The 24,426-nt window shown below is 39.7% G+C and overlaps 1 protein-coding gene across 2 annotated transcripts in view; it reads left to right on the top strand.

Moving 5' to 3' along the window:
• The window catches only part of tbc1d22a (TBC1 domain family, member 22a), a 234,183-nt gene that overhangs the window by 199,215 nt on the left and 10,542 nt on the right, over window positions 1–24,426 (top strand). For both annotated transcript variants that reach the window (XM_034162984.1, XM_034162985.1), the window contains exon 13: window positions 12,498–12,593. In XM_034162984.1, coding sequence (XP_034018875.1) covers window positions 12,498–12,593 — 96 coding nt within the window. The remainder of the gene's footprint in view (window positions 1–12,497; window positions 12,594–24,426) is intronic.

Here is a 24,426-nt window from a genome sequence, read left to right as displayed (position 1 = left end):
ACCTGTACTTGATTTGGGGGGGGGGCTGAACTGTCATTCTATTCTGAAACATAAAAAAAAAAGCCTGCGTGAAAGTAGAGGTTCTTAAAAAACCCTGCGCCTTTGTATGTCTGTCTCTTTTGCCAGCTGCTGCTGCTGGTACAGTCAGAAATCCAAAAGAATACAGCCATTACTGGGCAAGAACTGAGAGTGAGTTTGTCTGAATTATTTAATATTGATCCCAAACTGAACAAAAATTCAGTATATACATCATGTTTTCTCACAGTCTGTCATGTAGAGCAGTAATTATCACATGCACAAATGTTGTTAGTAAAACATACTTCCAATGAGCTTTGACCATCTGATCCCAAAATCTACAGGGCTGTTAAACTCCTACATACCAGATTTGGTAATAATTGTGTGTAGAGTTACATATATGAAAGCTGGAGTGCTGGACTCCCTATACCGCTAACGTAACGCTCATTCATATATGTAACTCTATGGTGTAGACAGATGTTGATACGTATTGTATTTGTTTGTGTAAAAGACAAGACAACAAACATGTTGGTGGTCTGCATTTTGTAATCGTTTTGTGCTTGCCAGATTGGTTAAACGTATAATACAACCAGTTTGTGACCGCGGGAACACTGGAGGAGCCATTTTTTAAGCAATGTAATTTTTGGGGGGTTGTTCAATTACTTCACCATGAAGTCGATATCGGTAAATAAAAGTCTGGCCACTTTCATTACCTTGATTGTTTGTGCAAGTACCATTTTCTTGCTGAGCTAGTCTCGTACAATTTATACAAATAAGAGGATGGCATAACTGTTATTCATTAGCCCGTTAAAAACTACTACAAAAAAAATCAATTATTAAGTTAAAAGCCTGAATGCTCAGATATGTTCATGCACTGACACATCCATTAACTTATCAGCGAAATCTGAATATTTGTCCAGCTTCAGCTCCGTCTTCAGTATACAGCAAAGTTTTATTCTTCTAGAATTCAAACATTTTCTTTACTTTCTTAACACTTGATTTCAGACTTTTCCACTTTCTGGCAGAACTTCCAGTCGGTGCTTTTCACCTGCTGGTGTCCTTCTTGTGTCCACGTTTTTGCACAAGATCGTACCTCCGTCCTCTTGTGGTAAACTGACGTGTGTATTGTGTTTACTGTCAAAACTGGGAACCAAAGTAAACTGTTGTCAGATAATGTACGTGAAATACCTCGTCATGTTTACAGAAAAGGTCAGAACCACAAAATGTGAATAAAAATTTTGGATAAAAGTGTGTTTCAAGGAAATACATGCAGTATGTAAGAAACGCATATGTAGCATGCGCCGTCCATCTCAAATTAGCATCTTCGAAAGAAACAACAAATTAAAAAATTAAATGGTGGTGTTGCTTTTTGGGACTCGGCAGCAACCCGAGTACACTTTGTATTTGTAATCCAACCTCTAAATCAGGGGTAGGCAACCTGTTCCAGAAAGAGCCATGAGGGTGCAGGTTTTCTTTGCAGCCACTGACTCCACCAGGTGATTTCACTGATTAACTGATTCCATCTGCTCAAAGTGATATTAATCAGTGAAATCACCTGGTGGAGTCAGTGGCTGCAAAGAAAACCTGCACCCTCATGGCTCTTTCTGGAACAGGTTGCCTACCCCTGCTCTAAATGTTTGATGTTTTACAATGTTGTTTGGATTGTAGCCCCAATGCAAGCGCAGGTACATGCACACACAAAATGTGCAAAAATTATGTCCACCCTTTGGAAGGCTGTGGCACAGTCCCTCACCTCCACTTCTACCCTTGCAGGGGAATTTTACCATTTCCACTCATGAAACTTTGATCAAGCATGACAGCAAAGCACAAAGCTGTCTTTGTCGGTTCTATTCTGCTTTCTTCTCTCATCCTTTTAAAGATTTATCCTGTTGTCCTTTTAAAGACTATATTTTCAGGGCAATTAGGTTGGCACATCTATTCTTTACCTTTCTCAGGTCACGCCATAGTTGTTGTTCTTTGCCTCCTTGTCTCCACCTTGCACTTTACTAACTTACTTTCACCCTCAAATTGGTGTTTCAGAAAGTCACTTCACACCATGAACTCAAGGTATTTCTTCATATTGTTGGACGAAAATAGTTTCAGGATCTGTCACCTCAAAGATTTGATAAAGTTGTACAGACAAACCTATCGCACACTGTCTACAGTTTCGAGCAAGATTTGTACTTGCAGTTGGACTCGTTTCGATCTTTAACCTCAGTGATAAAAGGCAGCTTGCTGCTGAAGGATTTAGTTGCATCACATTAATTTCTTTAATTTGTATATTCAGTTGTTCGTTTGAGATTCTCTTACTTGTTAAAGTTACTCGTTACTTGACAGTAGGGATGTGAATCGTACAACAACTCACGATTCAATTCGATTCCGATTCTTGGGGTGACGATTCGATTCAGAATCGATTTTCGATTCAAGGAGTTCTGACAAATAGTTATATTACTTAAAAAATGTTTATGTTTAAGAAAATGCGGCTTTACAAGGTTAATCAAGTGATTCTAGATGTAAATTGACTTATCTGCTTTGCTCGTTCAGAGTTGGCTGGCAGTTTAGCGAAGCGCTGGTCAGTAGTAGGCAGATAACGCTGCTCCCCTCTTTTAGCTCCGGGTGATGGCGTCGCATGTGGGCTTGTGGATTTGAAGTGTTTCCGAAGTAGTTGACTTTCATTTTGCAGCTTTTTGCACACTGCATGCGTTAAGTCATGTCAAGCTCCTTCTTACGCAGCAAATAATAAAATCCAAAATGCGCCCATACATTTGCCTTCAGCAAAGACAGTGCTGGCTGAATTAGCTCTTCGTCCGCCATGCTAAGCTACAGCTCACGAATGTTTGAAGCACGCCGGACCCTCCCCCCGCGGGGACGCTGTAGTACGGAAGCCGTTACCTGACAAACAGTACACGCAGCGAGTAAGCAAGAAAATGTTTTAAAAAAAATGCTTTTTAAAAATCGATTCTTGGGCATTTTGGATCGATTCAGAATCGTAATAAATAAGTATCGCGATTTGGACGTGAATCGATTTTTTTTGCGGCACCCCTACTTGACGGTATCGTTGGTAGTGATTTTCAACGCTAGTGCTCAAGTCATAGGATTAGCAAGCTTCACCTGTACACTCATGGATGTGTTCTTAAAATGAGGCGTGGTCACACACGCAGTGCAGGTACATTCATATTGATGGACCACCGAAAACCTAGTCTAACGTGAAGCTCGCCTTATTTTCTGTATTTAAACAGCACTGTATTCAGAAGTACGTAAGAAGGCTCAAGATGCACCTACTGCTTGTATTACTTTTGTACGCAATAAAACTTAGATTTGAACATTTTTCCTTGTTTCATTGTTAGTATTTTATGTTATTGTGTGTTTTTTTTATAGTTTTTTTTTTTAACTTGTGTTTTTATTCTTTTATTGTGTTTCTTAATCTTTTACTTCATTTTGTTCTAGTTGTTCTAGTTCTAGTTTTTCAAGTTGTGTGAAGTGCCTTGAGGTGACCCCATCATGAATTGGCACTATATAAATTAATAAATTTGAAATTTGAATCTGAACTATTATATACATGTCAGATTTCAGAAGCAAAGCAGTGCGGCTAGTTAGTACTTGGATGTGAGACCTCTTCAGAAAACAGTAGCGGCTCTGTGTGTATTCCTCTGGGTGAAATTGGAGTTGCATCAGGAAGGGCATCCGGTGTAAAACCTGTGCCAAATACCAGTGCGGATCTGGCCGTATCCGCTGTGGCGACCCCAAACAAATGGGAGCAGCCAAAATGACAACATATACGTATATGTCAAAAGTTAACACAAATAGAAAAATACAAAACTTCATCTCATGGATGTCTGTTGGCCACTGTTCGCTGGTGTGCTCTGACAGGTTGGCACAGATCTGTTGACTCGCCAGAAAACCTCTCTCTTGGATCTGCTTCCTAAATAGCAGTGTGCTGTGTGCCTGGTGCGCACCAGCTGACACTCTGATGGGTTTATTTTGTGTTTTGCCCAAAACACGCCCGTGACTAAACCCCTTTTTACCCTGAACCCTAACTTGCAGTCAGATTTCATGCCATGTAAACAAGAATGTGAAGTTAGACTCCCTCCACACCACATACGATAAGATCCTGAACGTTTAAATCGCGCTCTAGTCTAGATTAATGATGCTTTTTGACAGATGGCTGTGACTTGACACAAAATGGAAAGCATGTCTTCGTAGAGGATGCAGACTTCGTGTTTCACTAATGGTTGGAATACACAGAAAGACCTTGGCCTTTGCCTGTGAGCCTGTGGGTTTTCCAGTGGAGACTTTAACCCAAATGTTGTAATGTCTCCACTGTGGGCTTCTCTCTGTGGTGTGGCCATCTGTTCAGTAGTCTGTTCCAGCACAAGACTGCATTATTTTATTTTTTTTTGTTTGTTTGTTTGCATCGGCACCTCTTTCTATCACACTTTTCATCTTTATATACTTGTGTTCCTCCCTCATTTTCTCTTAAATATTATTATTTCTTTTTGTCACAACTGTGTTGCCAAAAAAGAAAAGACAGAGGAGGAGAGAGAGCAATGGAGTGGTTTCGGGTGAATCCCATGTAGACACCTACTCCCCAACAATCAGGCAGACAGACAGACAGACAGGGACCAAATTATCCCTGTTGCGTGGAGCATGAAATTAGCAAGTAGCTCAGTATGGCAGCATTAGCATGGCTGTTAAAGTAATACTGTGACATTTTCAGCTTCTGAAACATGCCCCTTTTCCATATGGGTGGTTGAATTTACCAAGCAGGGTGCTGATTAGCTTTGTTGGTGATCACACTATGTTTAAAACTCGTGGGTAAGATGTAATCAAATGCGTCGCCTCCTGATGTCAAAACTCACGCTTTCTAGCGACAAGAGTTAGATGTTTAGGAAAGGTTTAGATAAGATCACAGACTAAACAAATGAAACCCTAGCTGTCTGATGTTCTCACCAAACTCATTTTATTTATTGATTACAAGTAAATTCACTCCAGAAAAGCATGAACATGAGATTGCAGAATGTACGTAAACATGCATTCATCCAATCACAGACTGAGACACAGAACTAAACCATTCACCAGTATGGGCATATCTTTCTTTTTCTTGAAATATAAACTTCCAGTTACAAAGACTTTGCATAAAGTGAGCCATTAAAGAAATGTATTTTCAGCTTGTTGTAGGATTTTCTTTAAGGTATTGTCAGTGGTGATTGAATGAGTTTTTACGCATGATTACTTGTATAACCAGCGGTGGCCTTGGCGGCCACTAGACAATGGCTTTGATAATGAAAGAAGTGAACAATCAAGCTCAAGAAATGTCTGCTGTGCCTACATTCATACAAAAGCTTTTGAGTTTTATAACTGCTGTTAAACAATCAGGAAATAACTGTACATTTCTCTGATTCAGTACATTTCTGTGCAGAAACTCTCTCTCTCTCTCTCTCTCTCTCTCTCTCTCTCATGGACCCTATTCACTGCGTACCCAAATGACTATTTTCTTTCCTTTTTTTCCTGCTAGATTCATAAAAAATCTTTTCTGCATGTTTGTGTGGAGTTACAATAGTATTATTTGTTTTGTTTTGTTTTTTTTGTTCTGTGCAGAAACTCACTCTCTCTCTCTCACTGACCCCATTCACTGCGTACCCAAATGACTATTTTCTTTCCTTTTTTCCTGCTAAATTCATACAAAATCTTTTCTGCATGTTTGTGTGGCGTTACAATAGTATTATTTGATTTTTCTTCTGTGCAGAAACGCTCTCTCGCGCTCTCTCTCTCTCGGACCCTATTCACTGCATACCCAAATTACTATTTTCTTTCCTTTTTTTCCTGCTAAATTCATACAAAATCTTTTCTGCATGTTTGTGTGGCGTTACAATAGTATTATTTGATTTTTCTTCTGTGCAGAAACGCTCTCTCGCGCTCTCTCTCTCTCGGACCCTATTCACTGCATACCCAAATTACTATTTTATTTCCTTTTTTCCTGCTAAATTCATGCAACAATCTTTTCTGCATGTTTGTGTGGAGTTACGATAATATTATTTGAATTTTGGAATATAACCACTGAAACAATCATAAAGTAACTGTCGACTTTCCGGATTTAGTACTTTTCTGCGCAGAAAGGCTTATATCACCCACTGATGACCACATCTAATCTTAATACATCATCAATCCAGCCTTAACTAATCATCCAGCAGGTGGCAGACACAACTATGGGATGTTACATAGGCAAAACAAGATTTCTTTTTTGGATTAATATGGTGCAACAAATGTCACCAAATTTTTGTGCAGAGAATCATGCTTGTATTAAACTGCATTCTAAATGACACTAAACCTTAAACCAAGACTGTCACCCCAAAATAACCAAAATGCTAGTACCATATGTTATTCACTCTGCCAGAAAAGCTAATTCCCTGTGTGTTGCTGTGCCGACAACAAAGGGCACCTTCCACTTGCATATAGTGACGCAAAGGGGAACATGACAAAGTGTCACTGTTTGACGGCCCTGTATTAGAAGGTGTTGTCTCGCAAAAGACTGGTGTGACCACAGATGAAAGACCTCCATTTGTACCTGTCTGTTTCCTCTTTGTAGTATTAACTGCCCATTGTTGTCAAGCCAAACAAGAAGGCCGGCCCCTATAGACACACACACTTAAACTGACTGCAGACCACAGCTGCACACACACTCACAAATGGAATTTACATTTTTCTGTCCGAGCCATATGCACCTGGTTTTTGCTCCTCTCTGACCGAACTTCATTATGAAGTACACCTTGCATTTATTACGTCCGCCAAGGACGTAGTAAAATCATTGGCGTTTATTTGTCTGTCTGTTAGCAAGATTACATCAAAACTACTGCACGGATTTTTATGAAATTTTCACCACAGATACATATTAGGCCATGGAAGACTCCATTAGATTTTGGAGGTGATCCGGATCCGGATTCTGGATTAGGATTTCACTCTGTAAACTACTTCATGGATACGACATCACGAAGTAAATCTAAGATCAGAAACCCACTATTTTGTTTCAGTTTGTGAATTTCATATCAGATTGCAACATCTTGATCAGTCAGTTATTCTGGATCAGTACGCAATTATTACATTATGCTGTAGAATCTGGATCCAGGTAAAGTCTGGGTCACAATGTGAATTACATATCTTTTATTCTGATTCCTCATCAACTCTTGGCGGACGCCAGAAATCTGATTGCTCTTGTTCATTAGTGAGTATCTCGTCGCACATATCTCCGGAATTGTCTCATTTGTAGGAATGAACGAAAATGACCAAATCTGATTATATTTGTCATCATCTCTGGAGTTATTCCATGATGTGAAATCTGTCGGCCGCTCCGGGCTACAGTCACCTTCTGACCTTGTCTGGGGTCCGTTCATCAGAGTATCGAATTAGTCCGACGTCAGGCCGGTTTGTGGTGGACAGATGAGACATTAGAAAGCTAACACAGCAAATAAAAAAAAACGCTGCGACATTGCGGTGATGTTTTCTCTCCAACCCCCTGTCCTCACGCGTCTCCTTTTCATTTTGTCTCACCCTCACTTACCCCGTCTCTCCTCGTACTCTGCCCCCCGTTCCTGCAGCCTCTTATACTTCACGCCCCGCTTTGATCAGCATTGCTTGTCAGCCAGAACCTCGCCTGTCTCAGCCAGTACGGCTGCCAGGACACAAGGAGGGAGGCGGTCCAAACATAAAGGCAGAGGAGGCGAGAGGAAGAGACAAGTTTGACAGAGTCACCTTGACTCCCGTGACAAATTTTATTTTGCAAAATCACAATGATGACAAAGCCTGGAGTGGAAGCAGCAGTGGATAAATGGGACAGAAGCGAGTGTCGTGAGAAGGAGGAATGAGCCCGAGCAGAAGAAGTGTAAACCTATACAGCTGCTCATTAAACGCCTAATGAAGCGGACGCAGATACCTGAGATAAACGTGGTCTCCACAAAGATTTAGATCTAAAATGTAGCTGAATGGACCAAAACAAACATTCTCTTTGGAGCCTTTGAAAAATATGTCTAATTTTTAATTAGCATTTAAGAGCTTTAGTCACATTTACCCGATTCCATTGAATGTGGCCATTGGGTATTGCGAAGACTGTCTGTCTGTCCATCTGTGCTCAGCATAACTCCAGTCCTATTATGGCCAGAGTCTTCAAATTCACAGAGAACATTCTTGGGACACAGACCTTGGACAAGTTCAAAGATGGCTAACCTTGACCTATTTTATGAGTTATTTTAAGTGGTTAAAAAGTCACATTCTGTTTCAATCTGTTCCATTTTTTTTGTTTTGAGTGGCAGAGGTGACAGCCAGCCAGAGTAGTGCGGCACCGTGGCGTCAGTGGCTGGTCTCTCTTAAAAATGCTTAATTTTTGTGTTTATAGAACATTATATAACAATTATAGAAAAGGCTGTTTTTGGAACAGAATAACACATCTGGTGTGATTTAGGAGACTAGCAGACGTTAGCATGGTGACATCACAGGCTGGTACCTAGCTGCACACTCTTTCATTTGTGTGTAAATATAACCTCTTTGTCGTATATTATGTAAAAGCTAGCAAGAAATAAACACTTTTAAAACTGAAAACGCTGTTTTTGGAACTTGATAACACCTCTGGAGTGATTTACAAGACATTTAGCGGACGTCAGCTTGCACGCTAACTTCCGCTAACTCAAAGCTAACTTCTGCGGTTGTCAAAAGCTCATAAACGTAAATATTGTTTATGATTGATTGATAGAGGGGATTTATTGAACATGTACAAATTGTGAGTAATAATTAATGTAAATAACAATAAATGTATAATATAATGTATAAAAACGACTTTGCACTGGGATACCAATTAAACAACTGGGAATTATAAAGAAGACAATGCTCATACAGCTGAGGGTATTTTAGCATTGCATTATATTACCAGTTGAAGACATTCTGTGTGACGTTTTAACTTTGACACTGCCAAATATAAAATAAGTCATGTATGCTCCAGTAAGTGTGGATTAAAAGGAAGCAAATTAAAAGTGTCACGTCTTTAGCGACATGTAATCCTGTATTCCAGTCATATGCGCCCTCGTATTCACACAGCTTGTTTGGATTCAAGCTGGAAGGTTACACCGACAAGCCAATCACCTGCCAGTTTACAACTCACATCACGCCACACTTAGCTGTTCACAAACACCGCTGTTCTCCTCGCCGCTCTCACTTTGTTGCTCGCGTTCCCTTTTCCCCCCTCTCCCAACCTCTCGCTGACACATCAGTAAGTACTCTTTGTTGTGAAATTCTGATAGATTTAAATATGCGGGAGGTAAAGTATGAAGAAACCTAAATGACACAGTGAGAAATATTTTCATACTGTATCTCTGTTTTAATGCATCTTTACTCTTGATGCATTTTTTTGTCTTTTTCTTCCCTTCGTGCGGGGAATTTCAATTATCACAGCAGTGTCAGTTTTCATTCCTGCAGGGTTAAAACTGCACCTAAGACACAAATGACTGCAATTTAAAGAGGTGTTCTTATATTTGATGCTTTAAAGTTGAGTTATTAATCTTCAAGGCGAAAGGCAGTGAAAACACACTGTGTGCCATTACATTCCTGTTAAAAGGCAAACGTTTGTCGCACTGTTGAATTTTTTGAGTAGGTTTTTAGCTTTTCAGTTCTTACACCAAAGATATTGCAAAAACCGTTGAGGGGATTTTTCTCAAATTTGGTTGTTATAATCTATGCCACCAGGAGAGCTGCAGTGCAAAGTTTTATGTAATTTTGTCTGTTTTTGAAAAATTTTTACCTAGTTTTTCCTAATTTAACAAAACAAAAAAATACTTAAATTTGTCCATCTGATTTTTCCAAAGGCTATTCAAGTAATCCTTTTCAAATTAGACTCATATAGGCTGTGCAGCTAGGAGAGGCACAGATATGCCACTGTGTTGCCAACAAGTACTCATAATGTAATGTGCTGACCTTTCACGGAGACACACGCCAAGTGACGAGATAACAAAAAATTACTTGAGGTCTTTATCGAGTCTACTGTGTCCAAGAACATTTCTCCTCAGAGGTTAACTTGTCAGGTCAGCATATTGATAATAGAAGATAATCCTTTTTTTTTTGTACGGTGTAATTTCACATTAGATTTATATCTGTCAACGGCATAAATTTAGGTATTCATGAATTCTAACCTGTAAAAGGAGGTATTGAATTGCAGATTTTGGTGGCTCAATGGGGGAGAGGGTATATCGTGCAGCAGATAAGAGAATATTTATAAAGGAATCCTTGAAATGGTGAAACAAGGACTGAATTTGGAACAAATCCTCTTTAGACATTACTCTTTTGGAAAAGCAGAGTGTCCACTTGAATTTTCAATAGGCGGTCAGATAGGGATCAATTTAAGAATTACACAAGGCTCAAAATTTAAAAATGCTCCAATCAGTTCCACAAGGTTCTGTACTAGGACCAATTTTATTCACTTTATACATGTTTCCCTTAGGCAGTATTATTAGACAGCATTGCTTAAATTTTCATTGTTACGCAGATGATTCCCAGCTTTATCTATCCATGAAGCCAGAGGACACACACCAATTAGCTAAACTGCAGGATTGTCTTACAGACATGAAGACATGGATGACCTCTAATTTCCTGCTTTTAAACTCAGATAAAACTGAAGTTATTGTACTTGGCCCCACAAATCTTAGAAACATGGTGTCTAACCAGATCCTTACTCTGGATGGCATTACCCTGACCTCTAGTAATACTGTGAGAAGTCTTGGAGTCATTTTTGATCAGGATATGTCATTCAATGCGCATATTAAACAAATATTTATTATATTGCATTTGCGCAATATCTCTAAAATTAGAAAGGTCTTGTCTCAGAGTGATGCTGAAAAACTAATTCATGCATTTATTTCCTCTAGGGTGGACTATTGTAATTCATTATTATCAGGTTGTCCTAAAAGTTCCCTGAAAAGCCTTCAGTTAATTCAAAATGCTGCAGCTAGAGTACTGACGGGGACTAGAAGGAGAGAGCATATCTCACCCATATAGGCCTCTCTTCATTGGCTTCCTGTTAATTCTAGAATAGAATTTAAAATTCTTCTTCTTACTTATAAGGTTTTGAATAATCAGGTCCCATCTTATCTTAGGGACCTCATAGTACCATATCACCCCAATAGAGCGCTTTGCTCTCAGACTGCAGGCTTACTTGTAGTTCCTAGGGTTTGTAAGAGTAGAATGGGAGGCAGAGCCTTCAGCTTTCAGGCTCCTCTCCTGTGGAACCAGCTCCCAATTCAGATCAGGGAGACAGACACCCTCTCTACTTTTAAGATTAGGCTTAAAACTTTCCTTTTTGCTAAAGCTTATAGTTAGGGCTGGATCAGGTGACCCTGAACCATCCCTTAGTTATGCTGCTATAGACTTAGACTGCTGGGGGGTTCCCATGATGCACTGAGTGTTTCTTTCTCTTTTTGCACCACTCTGCATTTAATCATTAGTGATTGATCTCTGCTCCCCTCCACAGCATGTCTTTTTCCTGGTTCTCTCCCTCAACCCCAACCAGTCCCAGCAGAAGACTGCCCCTCCCTGCGCCTGGTTCTGCTGGAGGTTTCTTCCTGTTAAAGGGGAGTTTTTCCTTTCCACTGTCGCCAAGTGCTTGCTCACAGGGGGTCATTTTGACCGTTGGGGTTTTTCCGTAATTATTGTATGGCCTTACCTTACAATATAAAGCGCCTTGGGGCAACTGTTTGTTGTGATTTGGCGCTATATAAATAAAATTGATTTGATTTGATTTGAAACTTTCAAAAAACCCCTCCCCATAGGGGTTTTTTTGTAGTAGGGAGATGAAAATTGGTACACATGTATGACTTGCATAGACGTACAAAAAAGTCTCTTGCACCATTGTCTACTCCAAACAAGAAGTCAGCCATTTTGAATTTTCTTGTCATTTTGCCATGATTTCCACACGTTGTATTTGAACAAACTCCTCCTAGGGATTTTGTCCAATGCACTTCAAATTTCTTTAACAGCATCCAGAGATGATACTAACCATAAGTTTTCGAAAGCTTTTCTCTATGTTGAAGGGTGTGGCCGCTATGGTGCTGCCATTTTGACCCTTCGCCATGGAACATCAAGTCATGATAACTCCTTCATGCTTTGCCTGATTGACTTGAAACTTCACATGTATGATGACGGTTGGCCCCTCAACACACCTGGCCCCTCTGTTTGTACACTGAGTACCCCCTAGTGGATTAACCATAAACATGTCATAACTCCTTCATGCACTGTGTGATTTGCTTGAAATTTGAACTGTGGATGAGTGGTTGCCCCTGTACGCACATGTTCACATCTGGTGCACAAGGGAACACACTGCCCCTGGTAGGCGGTTTGCGCGGACGAGGGTCCGTATATGACTGCTTGCAGTCCTAGTTTAAATTAAATCTATAAAATGTGAAACTTGCCGGTAAGTCATCTTTTTTTTTTTTTCCCAACTTTCTGTCCAGGCTGAACCAGAGGGTTTCTCCCATTTTCATCTCTATGTCTGCGCGGCCTTCCTCGTGCGGTGGAGGAAAGAGATTCTAGAGGAGAGGGATTTTCAGGTAAGGTGCAAAGTAGATAATTACCACCAAATTTCTGTTAATACTTCAAAGTTGAACAGGCAGGCACTTACAGTGTCCTCAGACAGAAGAAGGGGTGGCGACATAACCTCTGTCCTCCTCTGTTGGTTGGCGGGTATAATGATAATCTTTTTAACAGAACTAAGATGGAAATTCTGAGTTCTATTTTTAATGAAGTGCTGTAATGTTCACTCACACACATTCACACATCCAAGTGTACGCTTCCAGCGATGTAATAAAGGTTTCTAACCTCTGCTCATTAATCTACTCATTACACCGAATTGCTAATCATTTCCACCGGCCTGGAGGTACAGCAGACTGTTAGCCTGTAAGTTATCACAGTTCAGCATTAACACTTTGCAGTTTTGGTTTCACAGACTGTATTTTTTTTTTTTTTTTTTTTTTTTTTTTTTTTTGCTCACATTGTTACTGTGCGACTCCAGGAATCCATTAATAATATAATAATAATATAATAATTTATTAATTTATATAGCGCCAAATTACGAGTAATCGCCTCAAGGCGCTTCACAAACATTTAAAAGCAGAATAAAATGAAATAAGATTAAAACACAATAAAAAAAATTTAACCATAAAAGGTAAAAGAAGTAAAATAAAAAAAGACAAAATCATATAAAATACTAATGATAAAACAGGGAGAACAGATGTGTCTTCAACCTGCCTTTAAAAGTCTCCACAGAGTCTGACTGTCGTATCAGCACAGGCAGATCATTCCACAGAGCTGGGGCGCGGTGATAAAAAGCTCTGTAACCCTCGACCTTTTCTTCACCCTCGGGACACACAATAGTCCTGCACCTGTGACGCAGAGCCTAGCCGGCACATAGGACTCAACCAGGCCGGCCAGATAGGGGGGAGCCAGTCCGTGAACAATTTTATAGGCCAATAGTAACACCTTAAAATCCGATCTCAAGGAGACCGGAAGGCAGTGAAGGCATTCCAGAACAGGCGTAATATGATAAAACCTTCTGCTTCATGTCAGAAGTCTGGCAGCAGCATTTTGAACCAGTTGAAGACCCCTGATGCTGGACTGTGGTAAACCAGGAAACAAAGCATTACAATAGTCCAATCTAGAAGAAACAAAAGCACGAATCAGAGTCTCAGCATCAGCCATAGACAGGATGGGACGAATCTTTGCTATATTTCTTAGATGAAGCAAAGTAGTCCTCGTAGTGTCCCTAATATGGAGGTCAAAGGACAACGTAGGATCAAAAATTACCCCAAGGTTCCTCACTTTGTCAGTATGAATATATAACACATGAACCTAGGCTCAGCGCTAGCCTGATCAATTGATGCGATGTCTTGCTGGACCAAGAACCATCATTTCAGTCTTATCAGAGTTCAAAAGTAGAAGTTGTTAGACATCCAACTTCTCACTGCTGCGAGACAGTCCTGTAAAGATTTTATGTGGACAGGATGCAACTGAGTGTCCATCAGCATAGCAATAAAAAGCAACCCCAAACGCCACAAATGTTCCAAGGGGTGCCATGGTACAGGAAAAAAGCAGGGGACCCAGAACGGATCCCTGCGGAACCCCGAACTTCATGCCCCTAAAGTCAGAGGTAGTGTCGTTGCACAAAACATTGGGACCAGACAGATAAGACGTCAGCCACGCAAGAGCAGTTCAGTAATCCCGAAACTGTTTCTAGCCTATCAGTAGAATATGATGATCAACTTGTCCCCGTTGTTGTTGGGGGACAAATGTTGTACTTGAGGCAACCCGTAGCTGCGCTTCTTTCTGTACAACGGATCCCGTCGGATTGCAGAAGCTGGGAAGACCGGGCAGCTGCGCGCATGTCTCCATGTATAGCTGGAGTTGTCTCAGGAAGGACATCCGGTGTAAAATATGTGCCAAATCCCAATACGAATACGATCCAATTTGATGTCCCAGAGAAACTGGGACCAACTGAAAGAAGAACAACATTGTAGTGCACGATTACTGGATTGGAAAGTCTTTCAAACACTGAAATCATTGTCCCTGTTTTGGGCTGAATGATTAAATTCAGCGAATTAAACATTAATCCCATATGAGATTTATTTATTTTAAGTTATCGATAAGATAAATTGGTAAATTGGTGTCTGTGATTCAAACTCCACCTGATGGTGTATTTTCTCAATGAGCAATTGTTGACAGCTCTGCACTTTAGCTACATGATCTGTAAATTAGTATTGTGCACAGATCGGACGAGCGCTAAATGGCGATTCATACTTTTTATGAATGTAATTGTTAAATTTGGATGAATTAATTGAACTATTTATTACTATTTATAACTATTTATGTTTTAATTGTGATTTGCTAAGGGACTGCAGATGTAAATTAGCTTTAAGCTAACTCTGGTACAATGCATCAAATGGAAACATTTATGTTTTTATTGTACATGGTCCCTTTATAACAAAACTTTAAAACAAAATTAAACAAAAAACTGTAGCATGAACACAGATAATTCTGTCACTTAATTTGTTTATTGTCAAGTTGCGATCGCGGTAGCTCGCTAGCATAGCCCAGTCAGTACAGAGACTAACCATGCTAAATCAGCTAGATAGCGTGGATTTGGCCTGGAATTGCCCATTTTAAACATGCTTTTGAATATATTCTGCAATATGGGTTTATGATATATTATCAGGCTGCTACATATTTATTGATTTTGCTAAATAATTTAAAAGTATATGTGTACAATTTGACTAAATTAACAAGACTAAAAATTGTTTGGTTTATCTTGAAGTAGCATTAATAACCTTAACTCGTTTTGCCCCACTGGCAACAATTGTTGCCGAAGTGTATCACTGTCATTTTCTACTCACAATAAAAAAATCTCAAAGGTACTTATGCAACTTTTTCCACTTATATAAAAAAAAATCTGGGCATAAACGGGTTAATATTTAGTCTATCCAAAAATTATATAGAAATGTTTGGATGCACCAGTTTTCTGCCTGGGTGGTTAGATGAAAATACTAGAAAATATGATTGTTCCAGTAATTTATTGGATGTCACTATGCAAGTTCAAATATCACCTAAACTGACCGCATGATTAATGCCACATTTACTTGCAATTCTTATGAAGATGTGGCACATACAAGCCCTACACCATGGAGCATCTCACAGACATTTTTATCAGTGTAGTTTTATAGCAAAGTCTTGTAGACCGGATCCGTTAAATGGCTCTTTTGGGTCACTGTGCAGCTAGTCCTTGTGCGAGAAGTTGTGTGATAAACTGTGCGTGAGTTTCACGCTCAGTGTCTAAGAGGGATAAAGAATGATTCACTGTAATGGTTTTAATTAAAAATGCATGCAGATAGAAATTCATTAGTTGTTATCAAGCACAGTGAAGAGAGATACGACGGCTCTCTTGGTTGTAGGATTGGATTGGTTAAGCTGCTAAATGAAAAACAGGAGAAGTACAGCATCCCCCAAGTAATTTGCCTTCCGCCGTTCCAGCTCAGCTACCACACTGGCGCTAACTGCAGGCCTGAACGGTGTGGATAAGCTAGCATATACACACACACACACACTCACTTGCTCAGCCATAAATGCATATTTTCCATTTATTTTCTGTGTCATTCAGAGTCTCACACACACACTCACAAACTAATCTCGGTCTCAGACTGTACTTTTAAAAATGCACGCTCACGCATCGCGCGTCATACACATTTACATTCAAACACACGTGCTCTGTTCGTGAGCAGGGGTGCAGCGTCGCTTGCAACAGATGCGGCGAATGTTGTCATGAATCCTTTTTTGATATGATGCCGAATAAAAGCAAAACGTCAACCTTTCTCCTTAAACTCGCGTTGCATGCAAAAAGAGTTTCATAATTTCTGTCGTACAGTTACTACGTTGTTAAATTTTCTGATTATTTTTCACAAATGTTGTGAAGTATTGTCACTGCATGCCGCTAGTGTTAGCGCATGTAGAGAGCAGTTAGAGGCTTAACAAAAAGTGGTAATAACTACTGATGTAAAAGAAATTTATTATAAAGACACTTATAACTTATCAATAAATAAACCACTTTGTACCCAAGACCAAAATATGGCCATCGAGTATTCAAACAGGTGTAATTAATCCAGGTCCAGTGTGTAGAATTGGAGTCTGTGAGAGCCAGAATTCTTGCTTGTTAGCAGGTGATCAAATACTTATTTCATGTAATAAAATGCAAAATAATGATTTTAAAAATGATACAATGTGATTTTCTGATTAGATTTTTTGTCTCACAGTTGAAGTGTACCTACGATTAAAAAAAATTGTGAAAACTTGCAAAATCGACAGTTGATCAAATACTTATTTCATGCAATAAAATGCAGAATAATTATTTAAAAATCATACAATGCAAAATAATGATTTAAAAATCATTCCATGTGATTTTCTGATTTTAGATTCTGTCTCTCACAGTTGAAGTGTACCTACGATAAAAATTGTGAAAACGTGAGAAATTGACAGTGGATCAAATACTTATTTCATGCAATAAAATGCAAAATAATTATTTAAAAATCATAAAGTGAGTTTCTGATTTTATTCTGTCTCTCACAGTTGAAGTGTACCAACACAAAAAAAAATTGTGAAAACTTGCAAAATCGACAGTGGGTGAAATACTTATTTCATGCAGTAAAATGCAAAATAATTATTTAATAATCATACAAGGTATTTTTCTGATTTTTTTTATAGATTCTGTCTCTCACAGTTGAAGTGTACCTACAATAAAAAAAATTGTGAAAATATGCAAAATCTACAGTGGATCAAATACTTATTTGCCTCACTGTAGCCATAATGCTTGAATTGCTAAATGTGTTGAGGATATTTATTTATGTATTAACCAATGGATGTTTAAGGCAGTTAAGTGGTTAAGGCGTTGGAGTTGAGACCAGAAGATCCTCGGTTCAAATCCCAGCTCGATTCCCAGCTAGTTGCTCCCTGTGTACAGTGAGCACCTTGTATGGCAGCATCCTCACATTGAGGTGAATGTGAGGCATTATTGTAAAGTGCTTTGAGCATCTGATGCAGATGGAGAAACACTATATATAAATAAATGCACTAAAGGGAAAGAAAGTCTTTCACTAAAGGGGATTTTTGGACAAGCTCTCCCAAACAAAACCTAATCAAAGTTTAAGCTGTCATCATCGATTTCATGGCCATCAGTGTACGCTCTTGATTTTGGCCATCTGATGGCCATTCCATTTGGCCATTCCATGTGATTACATTAGTAAACACCATGGAATAGTCGCCACAGTGAGGATCAGTGCTGTTAGGCCAAATGCCGATGTAAAATTATTAGCTTGTTGTAAGCTGAAGCTCAGTTTGAAGACACTTTTGATGAGGAAACACACCAAGTGAGCGAGGCGAAGGAGGGACAAAAGTGACCAGATTTTTGTTTCACTTTAAATTAATGGTGTGTGAAAACCTGTGGACCTTTGTAAATGTCAGCGCCTGTCTTCAGATCAGTAATGTGTGGCGAGCGCCTTGAGTTAGGCTGCCTTGATAATAAGGAAAAGGAAGAGGCACAGCAGAGGACCTCGAGTGTTCGGGAAATGTCAGCACTATTTCAATCCACGTGAAGAGACAAGGCCTAGCGTTGTTTGGCAGTCATTTTCATTTTGTGAGAAATATGCAAACATATGTTGGTCACAGGGTTTCTGCTCGCACGCTGCCTGGAAGCTTGAATTTGATGATGCTCATTTGTTTAGTTTTTACTGAATATTTTTGGGGGATTGAAGCCATACAGCATGAGCGTGGTGTCATGAACCCTTCCCGTCTGTGCCCTTCGACAAGATGCTTCATCTGCATTTTTTTTCACTCCACCCAGCTATAAATAGACTTTGGCTTTGGCAAAGTCCCACCCAGGGTGAGTTGTAGACTTTGCTCTGCTTCAGTCATTGGAATCTGGAGTTGCGCACCAGCACCAGTGGGCCTAAGGGCCATATACAGGGGTGCACATAACTGGTACTCATTGTGCTCGTGTGTGCTAAACATCATCGATGCACAGCAGAGGGAAACACTTTTCCTACAATCTGTCATTGCTTTCCCCTTATGATGTTCTTCCCTCGTGTTTTCTACTATGCATAATTTATTTTTAGCACGCACAAGCACCTTGAGCACCAGTTATGTGCACCCCTGGCTATATAACACTTACAGTTGTGGTCGGAAGTTTGCATATACTCATCATGGACATGAATGTGATGGTACTTTTCAGCTTTTACTGATGTCCTTGAACTGTTCTTTTGCCAGGGTGGAATGATTGTACAGTATACATAGACTTTAAAAAAGAAACAAGAATGGAGTACACAAATTTGGATTAGTTTTGGATCATCTGTAATCCACACAGGGTCAAAATTAAACATAAAGGTTCAAATATATACATACATCTCCACTAATATTTTGTTAAATTTCCCTTAGCAAGCTGCACCTCAACCAGATCCTTTTGGGAGCCATCCACAAGCTTTTGGCATAATTCTGACTGGATATTTGACCACTCTTCTTGGTAGAATTTGTAGAGTTCATTTAGTTTGGTTGGTTTCCTGGCGAGAACCCAGCTTTTAAGCGTTGTCCACACATTTTCAATAAGGTTGAGGTCAGGGCTTTGGGAAGGCCATTCCAGAAGCTTAACGCAAACTTCCAAGCACAACTGTACTGCTAACCTTGGTCTTAGTCGCCACAGAGTACCTCTGAAACCATTGTCACCATTCTGGCCACAGCTCCCAGAAGGTTAAACTTTCTCATGAGTCACAAGTGAATTACATCAACTCTGATAACATGTCTAAGTTACCACTTGCAGAATGTTGTTTTCATGTTGAGGTTAGTAGTTGATCTAAGAGTCAGCTGTTCCAACTCTGTGCAACACCATGTCAGCACTGTGTGGTAGCTTGATCGTGTGCAGTTTGAATAGTCTCTCGACAGACTATTTCCAACACATGATACAAATAACTATGATGGAATAAATAATTGAGTTGACAGAGATCTATCTGTAAACAGGGATCTTGTATCATTATGGTTGGAAAAATGATATGTTGTAGAACTGTACTCTGTTCATGCGTAAGTCAGTTCAATTTATTTAAGAAAATCACAACACATTGGCAACAGTGGTAAACAAAAATTCCCTCAGTTGTTTTTGACTATAGGAAGAAACCTCAAGCAGACCAGACGATGTGAGGGGACCATCTACTTTGGTAGAAAAGTCACATTTTGTTGTTTTTGAACAGAACATGCTTAATGAGTATCTCATAAGTTAGAATTGAAGTATAATCAGGTTTCGCCAAGAGCCTTTTACGATAGACTTTCATGGCATAAGAGGGTTAATGATCAGGATCCGTTTTTACCTTTTTATATCTTCATTTTGATTTCATTATCTGTTTCAGAAAGATCTCCATGAAAATATGAAGAATAATTAATTATAACCTATAACTGCAATCATAGAGCGAGTTCCTCAATTGGAACGCTTAAGCTCACCTGGTAACAGTTGGTGTTGGTTATATTAACACCTGTTAATATAATGTCGTCTAATATATCAACACCACACGTTACAGGAATGTAGTATTGAAGTCTTCGAAATTTTTGACTCGGGGGGCAAAAGTTCTGTAATGAGAGAAAACTCATTACAGAACCTCATTTGGGGCCGAGTAGCTCGGAGAAGTGCAGCTTCATTTCAAAATTCCTTTCAGTGCCGTTATTTGGTGCGTCCGTGTAAAATTTGACAAACATTATTTTTGGTTTGTAATTGCTTTGTTTATCCTTTTCACAACATACTGTGTTTCTTTCCTTTTTTAACATTCTAAACAAATTCAGTAACATGTTCCCATTAACTGCTCCACTTTGCAGTTTCCAGTGAAAAGGTGGGTGCGTCCTTTGATTAATTGTGTACTTTTTTACTCATTCATCACGTCACGGCGGCTCCCCCCCCCACCCCCCCCCCCCCCCCCCCCCCCCCCCCCCCCCCCCCCCCCCCCCCCCCCCCCCACCCCCCCCCCCCCCCCCCCCCCCCCCCCCCCCCCCCCCCCCCCCCCCCCCCCCCCCCCCCCCCCCCCCCCCCCCCCCCCCCCGAAAGTGAGACAAGGCCACCCCCAGTAAACAACTTTTAATAACCGCTCTGTTGATTGAGCACTGCGCCGTATGTAGCATATGAATCTATTTGTGCCAAACCATGAGGGCAGGAAAAATGAATACAGAGGAGTTAATATTGTGGAAGTAATTATGTCACCAAATCCAGCTTGCTATTGTTGCTCTCCGTTACTGATGCCGAAAGTTTGCCGCAAGCCTTAACTTGCGTTTGTTGAATTATCGCGGCGTAACGTTTTGATGAGCAAAGCTGCTTTGTTGAATCAGAAGCGATCAGTCACAGTAGACGTAATGGATGAGTGTTTGTGCGCGAGTGTTTGTTAGTTAAATAACAGAGTTGTTGTCTCCCTGTTGATCAATGTGCGCCATCGCCAGCAATCACCTAAAAGCATATCAGCCGAAAAACAACGGCCCGGAGGATGATTAACGTGCTGCCCCGCGTGTCATTACGGAATTTATCTCTGGCAGAGCTTTATTCGCAAGGAAGAGGAAAATGGAGAGAGGCAAAATGTGGGGGGTGTTTGTCCAGAGATGACAGAGCAAGACGACTCGAGACGCCGTCAACACACACATGTAATGTTGACCTGCTCGTATAAAATCAGCCGACTGCAGCAGAGGAGGCGGAGAATTGGCTTTGTCAGGAAAAGGCAAGAAAGCAGTTTTGAGGAATAGCTGGGTCATGATCTCAGACATAAATATTGAATTTTCAATTTGAATGCTCTTACACGCAGTCTGAGCACGACCTGATCCATTTTGGCAACCCCCTTTATTCAGGGGCGATGAACTCTTGATTAGTGTGGCATTAACCTTTCTGAACTTGGCAGCGGTGAAGGCTGACTCCAGCTGAACTGTTGAGGCACTGTATTCATTTTCCAGACGTCCCCGCACGTCATTACAAAGCGTCTGTATGTTCCTATTGCACATTATGAGGATTAGTAGTCGACATGAGATTCTAAAGGCGTTGATGTACAGTATGAAATCACAGCGGACAGATTAACGCACGTCTCCAGTCATTTAGATTCGTACGTGAAGCGTGCGAAACGGCGACACTGTAATAACAATCATTGGATTCTCTCATTACATCACTCGAGAAGCTGAGCGAGGAGTCGGTCTGTCTGGATTTGCAATTGTCCTGAATCAAGATGAAGATTCAGGCTTTTGGTGACTTCCTGGTCTGTCAAAAGTGTATTGTGTATGCGATAGAAGTGTCAAACTTGTAGACCGATTAGCTACTGTCAGCTAGAGCTGAAACAACTAATCGATTTAATCGATAAAAATCGATTATTAAAATAGTTGTCAACTAATTTAGTCATCAGTTAGTTGCTAAATAGCTTTGTTTTACCGCAAATGTTTTGTTTCTTCCATATAATCAACCGAGCTTTGCTTTGAATCTTGAACCAATGAAGGAGTGCTTCGAGCTGCTGCTTCGTTGGTTTCATTTCATTTTATTTTGCTTTATCTTCATTTTTCTCCACTAAAACCTTACAGAGCATATGTCTGTGAGGAATATTTACCTTTTTTATGTTAAACTGACCTGTTATGGTCTTCTGAAACAGTTGATAGATGTATTTATGCTAACGCCGATGGTAGCACGTTAGCATGTCTATGGCGTTTTCAATGTTAAAGTTAGCATTAAGCTGCTGGCATTTCAGCATGTTTGTGCATTTGTTTTCTGTATAATAATTAATGGCTCAGCATTTGTTGTTGTAAAAGAGTTAAATGTATTACAAATTATAATATTTTTAAATGTATTTTTATTTATATATTAATAATAATAGCAACAATAATAATAGTATAATAATAACTAATATTGCTAGATTACAATTTTAGAGAAAGAGACATGAGTCACATGTGTCATTGTGAAATGACCACATAGTTTACAAGTTATACAGAGAATGTTGCACATATAATGAGTCAGGCTACAGTTTTTGATTTAGGTTTTATGGTTAACTGGTTATGCTAATTGCTCATTTGCAGCAACAAAATACCTTTTTTCACCATATTTTTTATAACATTTATATGTTTCAATGTTGTTTTATGGCAACTCAGCATTTTGATAAAGCAATGTCATTTGAAATAATTATTTTTGTTCTTTATTATAAACTGTTTTATTCTTTATTTTATATTTCACATTTGACGATTTGTTGATTTTCAAGTATTTTAAGTTTTCAAATAATGTTCTGTTGTTAAATAAAGTGATGGAAGAAGAGAAAAATTGTTTCCCTGGCACATTTTTTAAAAATTCCCCGCTAATCTGATTAATCAGTTAATCATGTCGAAACCCCATCAGATTCATCGATGATCCAAATAATCGTTTGTTGCAGCCCTACTGTCAGCAGGGGCGTTCACGTGTCTAGGTCCTCAGCCATTGAGTTCAGGTGGCGCCCGTGAAGAGCTTGTGGAGTCATGAGGTCCATGGACAGAGGTGTTTGGGAAAACATGTTTGCAGAGTGAAATTCCAAGTCCTTCAGCTACTAGTGCTTCCTGTATTACTGTTTAATTGAGAGACGAACACTAATTAGTGACCTATGGTGACTAGATGTACTAGGTATTCTTTGGTACTGTTAGCTTGATGACGTTTGATGCAGTTACTCGTCAAGAAAACGGCTACACAATCCCCAAAAATATGCTTTAATAAAACACCTGAACTAAGAAGTTAGCCCATTAGCTGGAACCTGGGTAACTCTAAGATACTGCATTCCATCGAATGCAGTATTGCCAATGCACCCATGCATCAGCCTTCCCCTTTTAGGCATAGTTCCGAGCAGAACGCCCTGGGTGTTCCAGCGTGCGAGTGTGGTAGTCAGCTAGGAATGAAACTGAACTTTGAAAATATTACAAATAACAACAAAGCCACTGTGCATAAAATCAATTGAAACAAGAAAACTGGCTGATCTTGAGCTTTTAACTTTTTTCTTTTGAAAACTAAAAATATCACTGTAAATGCTTCAGTACACACAAGAAGCCCAGACAGCTGTTTTAGCAGTTGGATTGTTTTTGAGTGCCAAAGATTGAGAACTTGTCTGGCATTGACTGGTGCTGATTGGAAGCAAAACTCATGTCCATTGAATGTGAGGTTGGACTATTGACAGCACAGAGATCTAGTAAGACCTCTTTGTCATGGAGGAATGTTTGTATAGCTTAACTTTAAATTCAGCCATAAAAAATGTGTATTTCTGTGAGTCATCTGCCCGGGTTAGATAGCCTCAGCACCAAACACCCACAACTCATGATCTGTGTGTACTGAAATGTTTCAGTCAGTATAACCACCGTCCCTTTTCGTGCTTTAGTCACACTCCTACAGTTTTTACATATCTCCATAGCTTTCTCTTTCAGGGGAACAAAACTTCAAGAGTGACTGTTTTCTACAGTTTTGGCCCAACGCTGATTTGATGCATATTAATCTCGGAAAAATACATGAATGTCAATGCACGGTCATCCCGAATAATTTACACCCATCTCACAAGCACTGTCAGAGCTGTGTGCAAAGTTTTGCACTTTAGGGTTTGAGAAACCAAACTAATGGCAAAGACACCGCGGAGCACTTTGGTTGAGTTGTGGCAATGCGGCAGAGACTTATTCTGTGAAGAAATGGCAAATAATGTTTGGATGCTTGTTTTATTTGTTATATTTATGTGCATTCAGCTCATCACAACACAAAATTAAGTTTGCCGTTGTTAGGTAATATCTGTGCTAATTCCTTATTTTATGTTACTTATCAAGTATTTGCCTTTGGTATTTGATTAGAAGTCTCTGGGA

This window comes from Thalassophryne amazonica, chromosome 22 (genome assembly GCF_902500255.1).
Source record: "Thalassophryne amazonica chromosome 22, fThaAma1.1, whole genome shotgun sequence".
Lineage (NCBI taxonomy): Eukaryota > Metazoa > Chordata > Actinopteri > Batrachoidiformes > Batrachoididae > Thalassophryne > Thalassophryne amazonica.
This window is presented reverse-complemented; position numbering and strand designations above follow the sequence as displayed.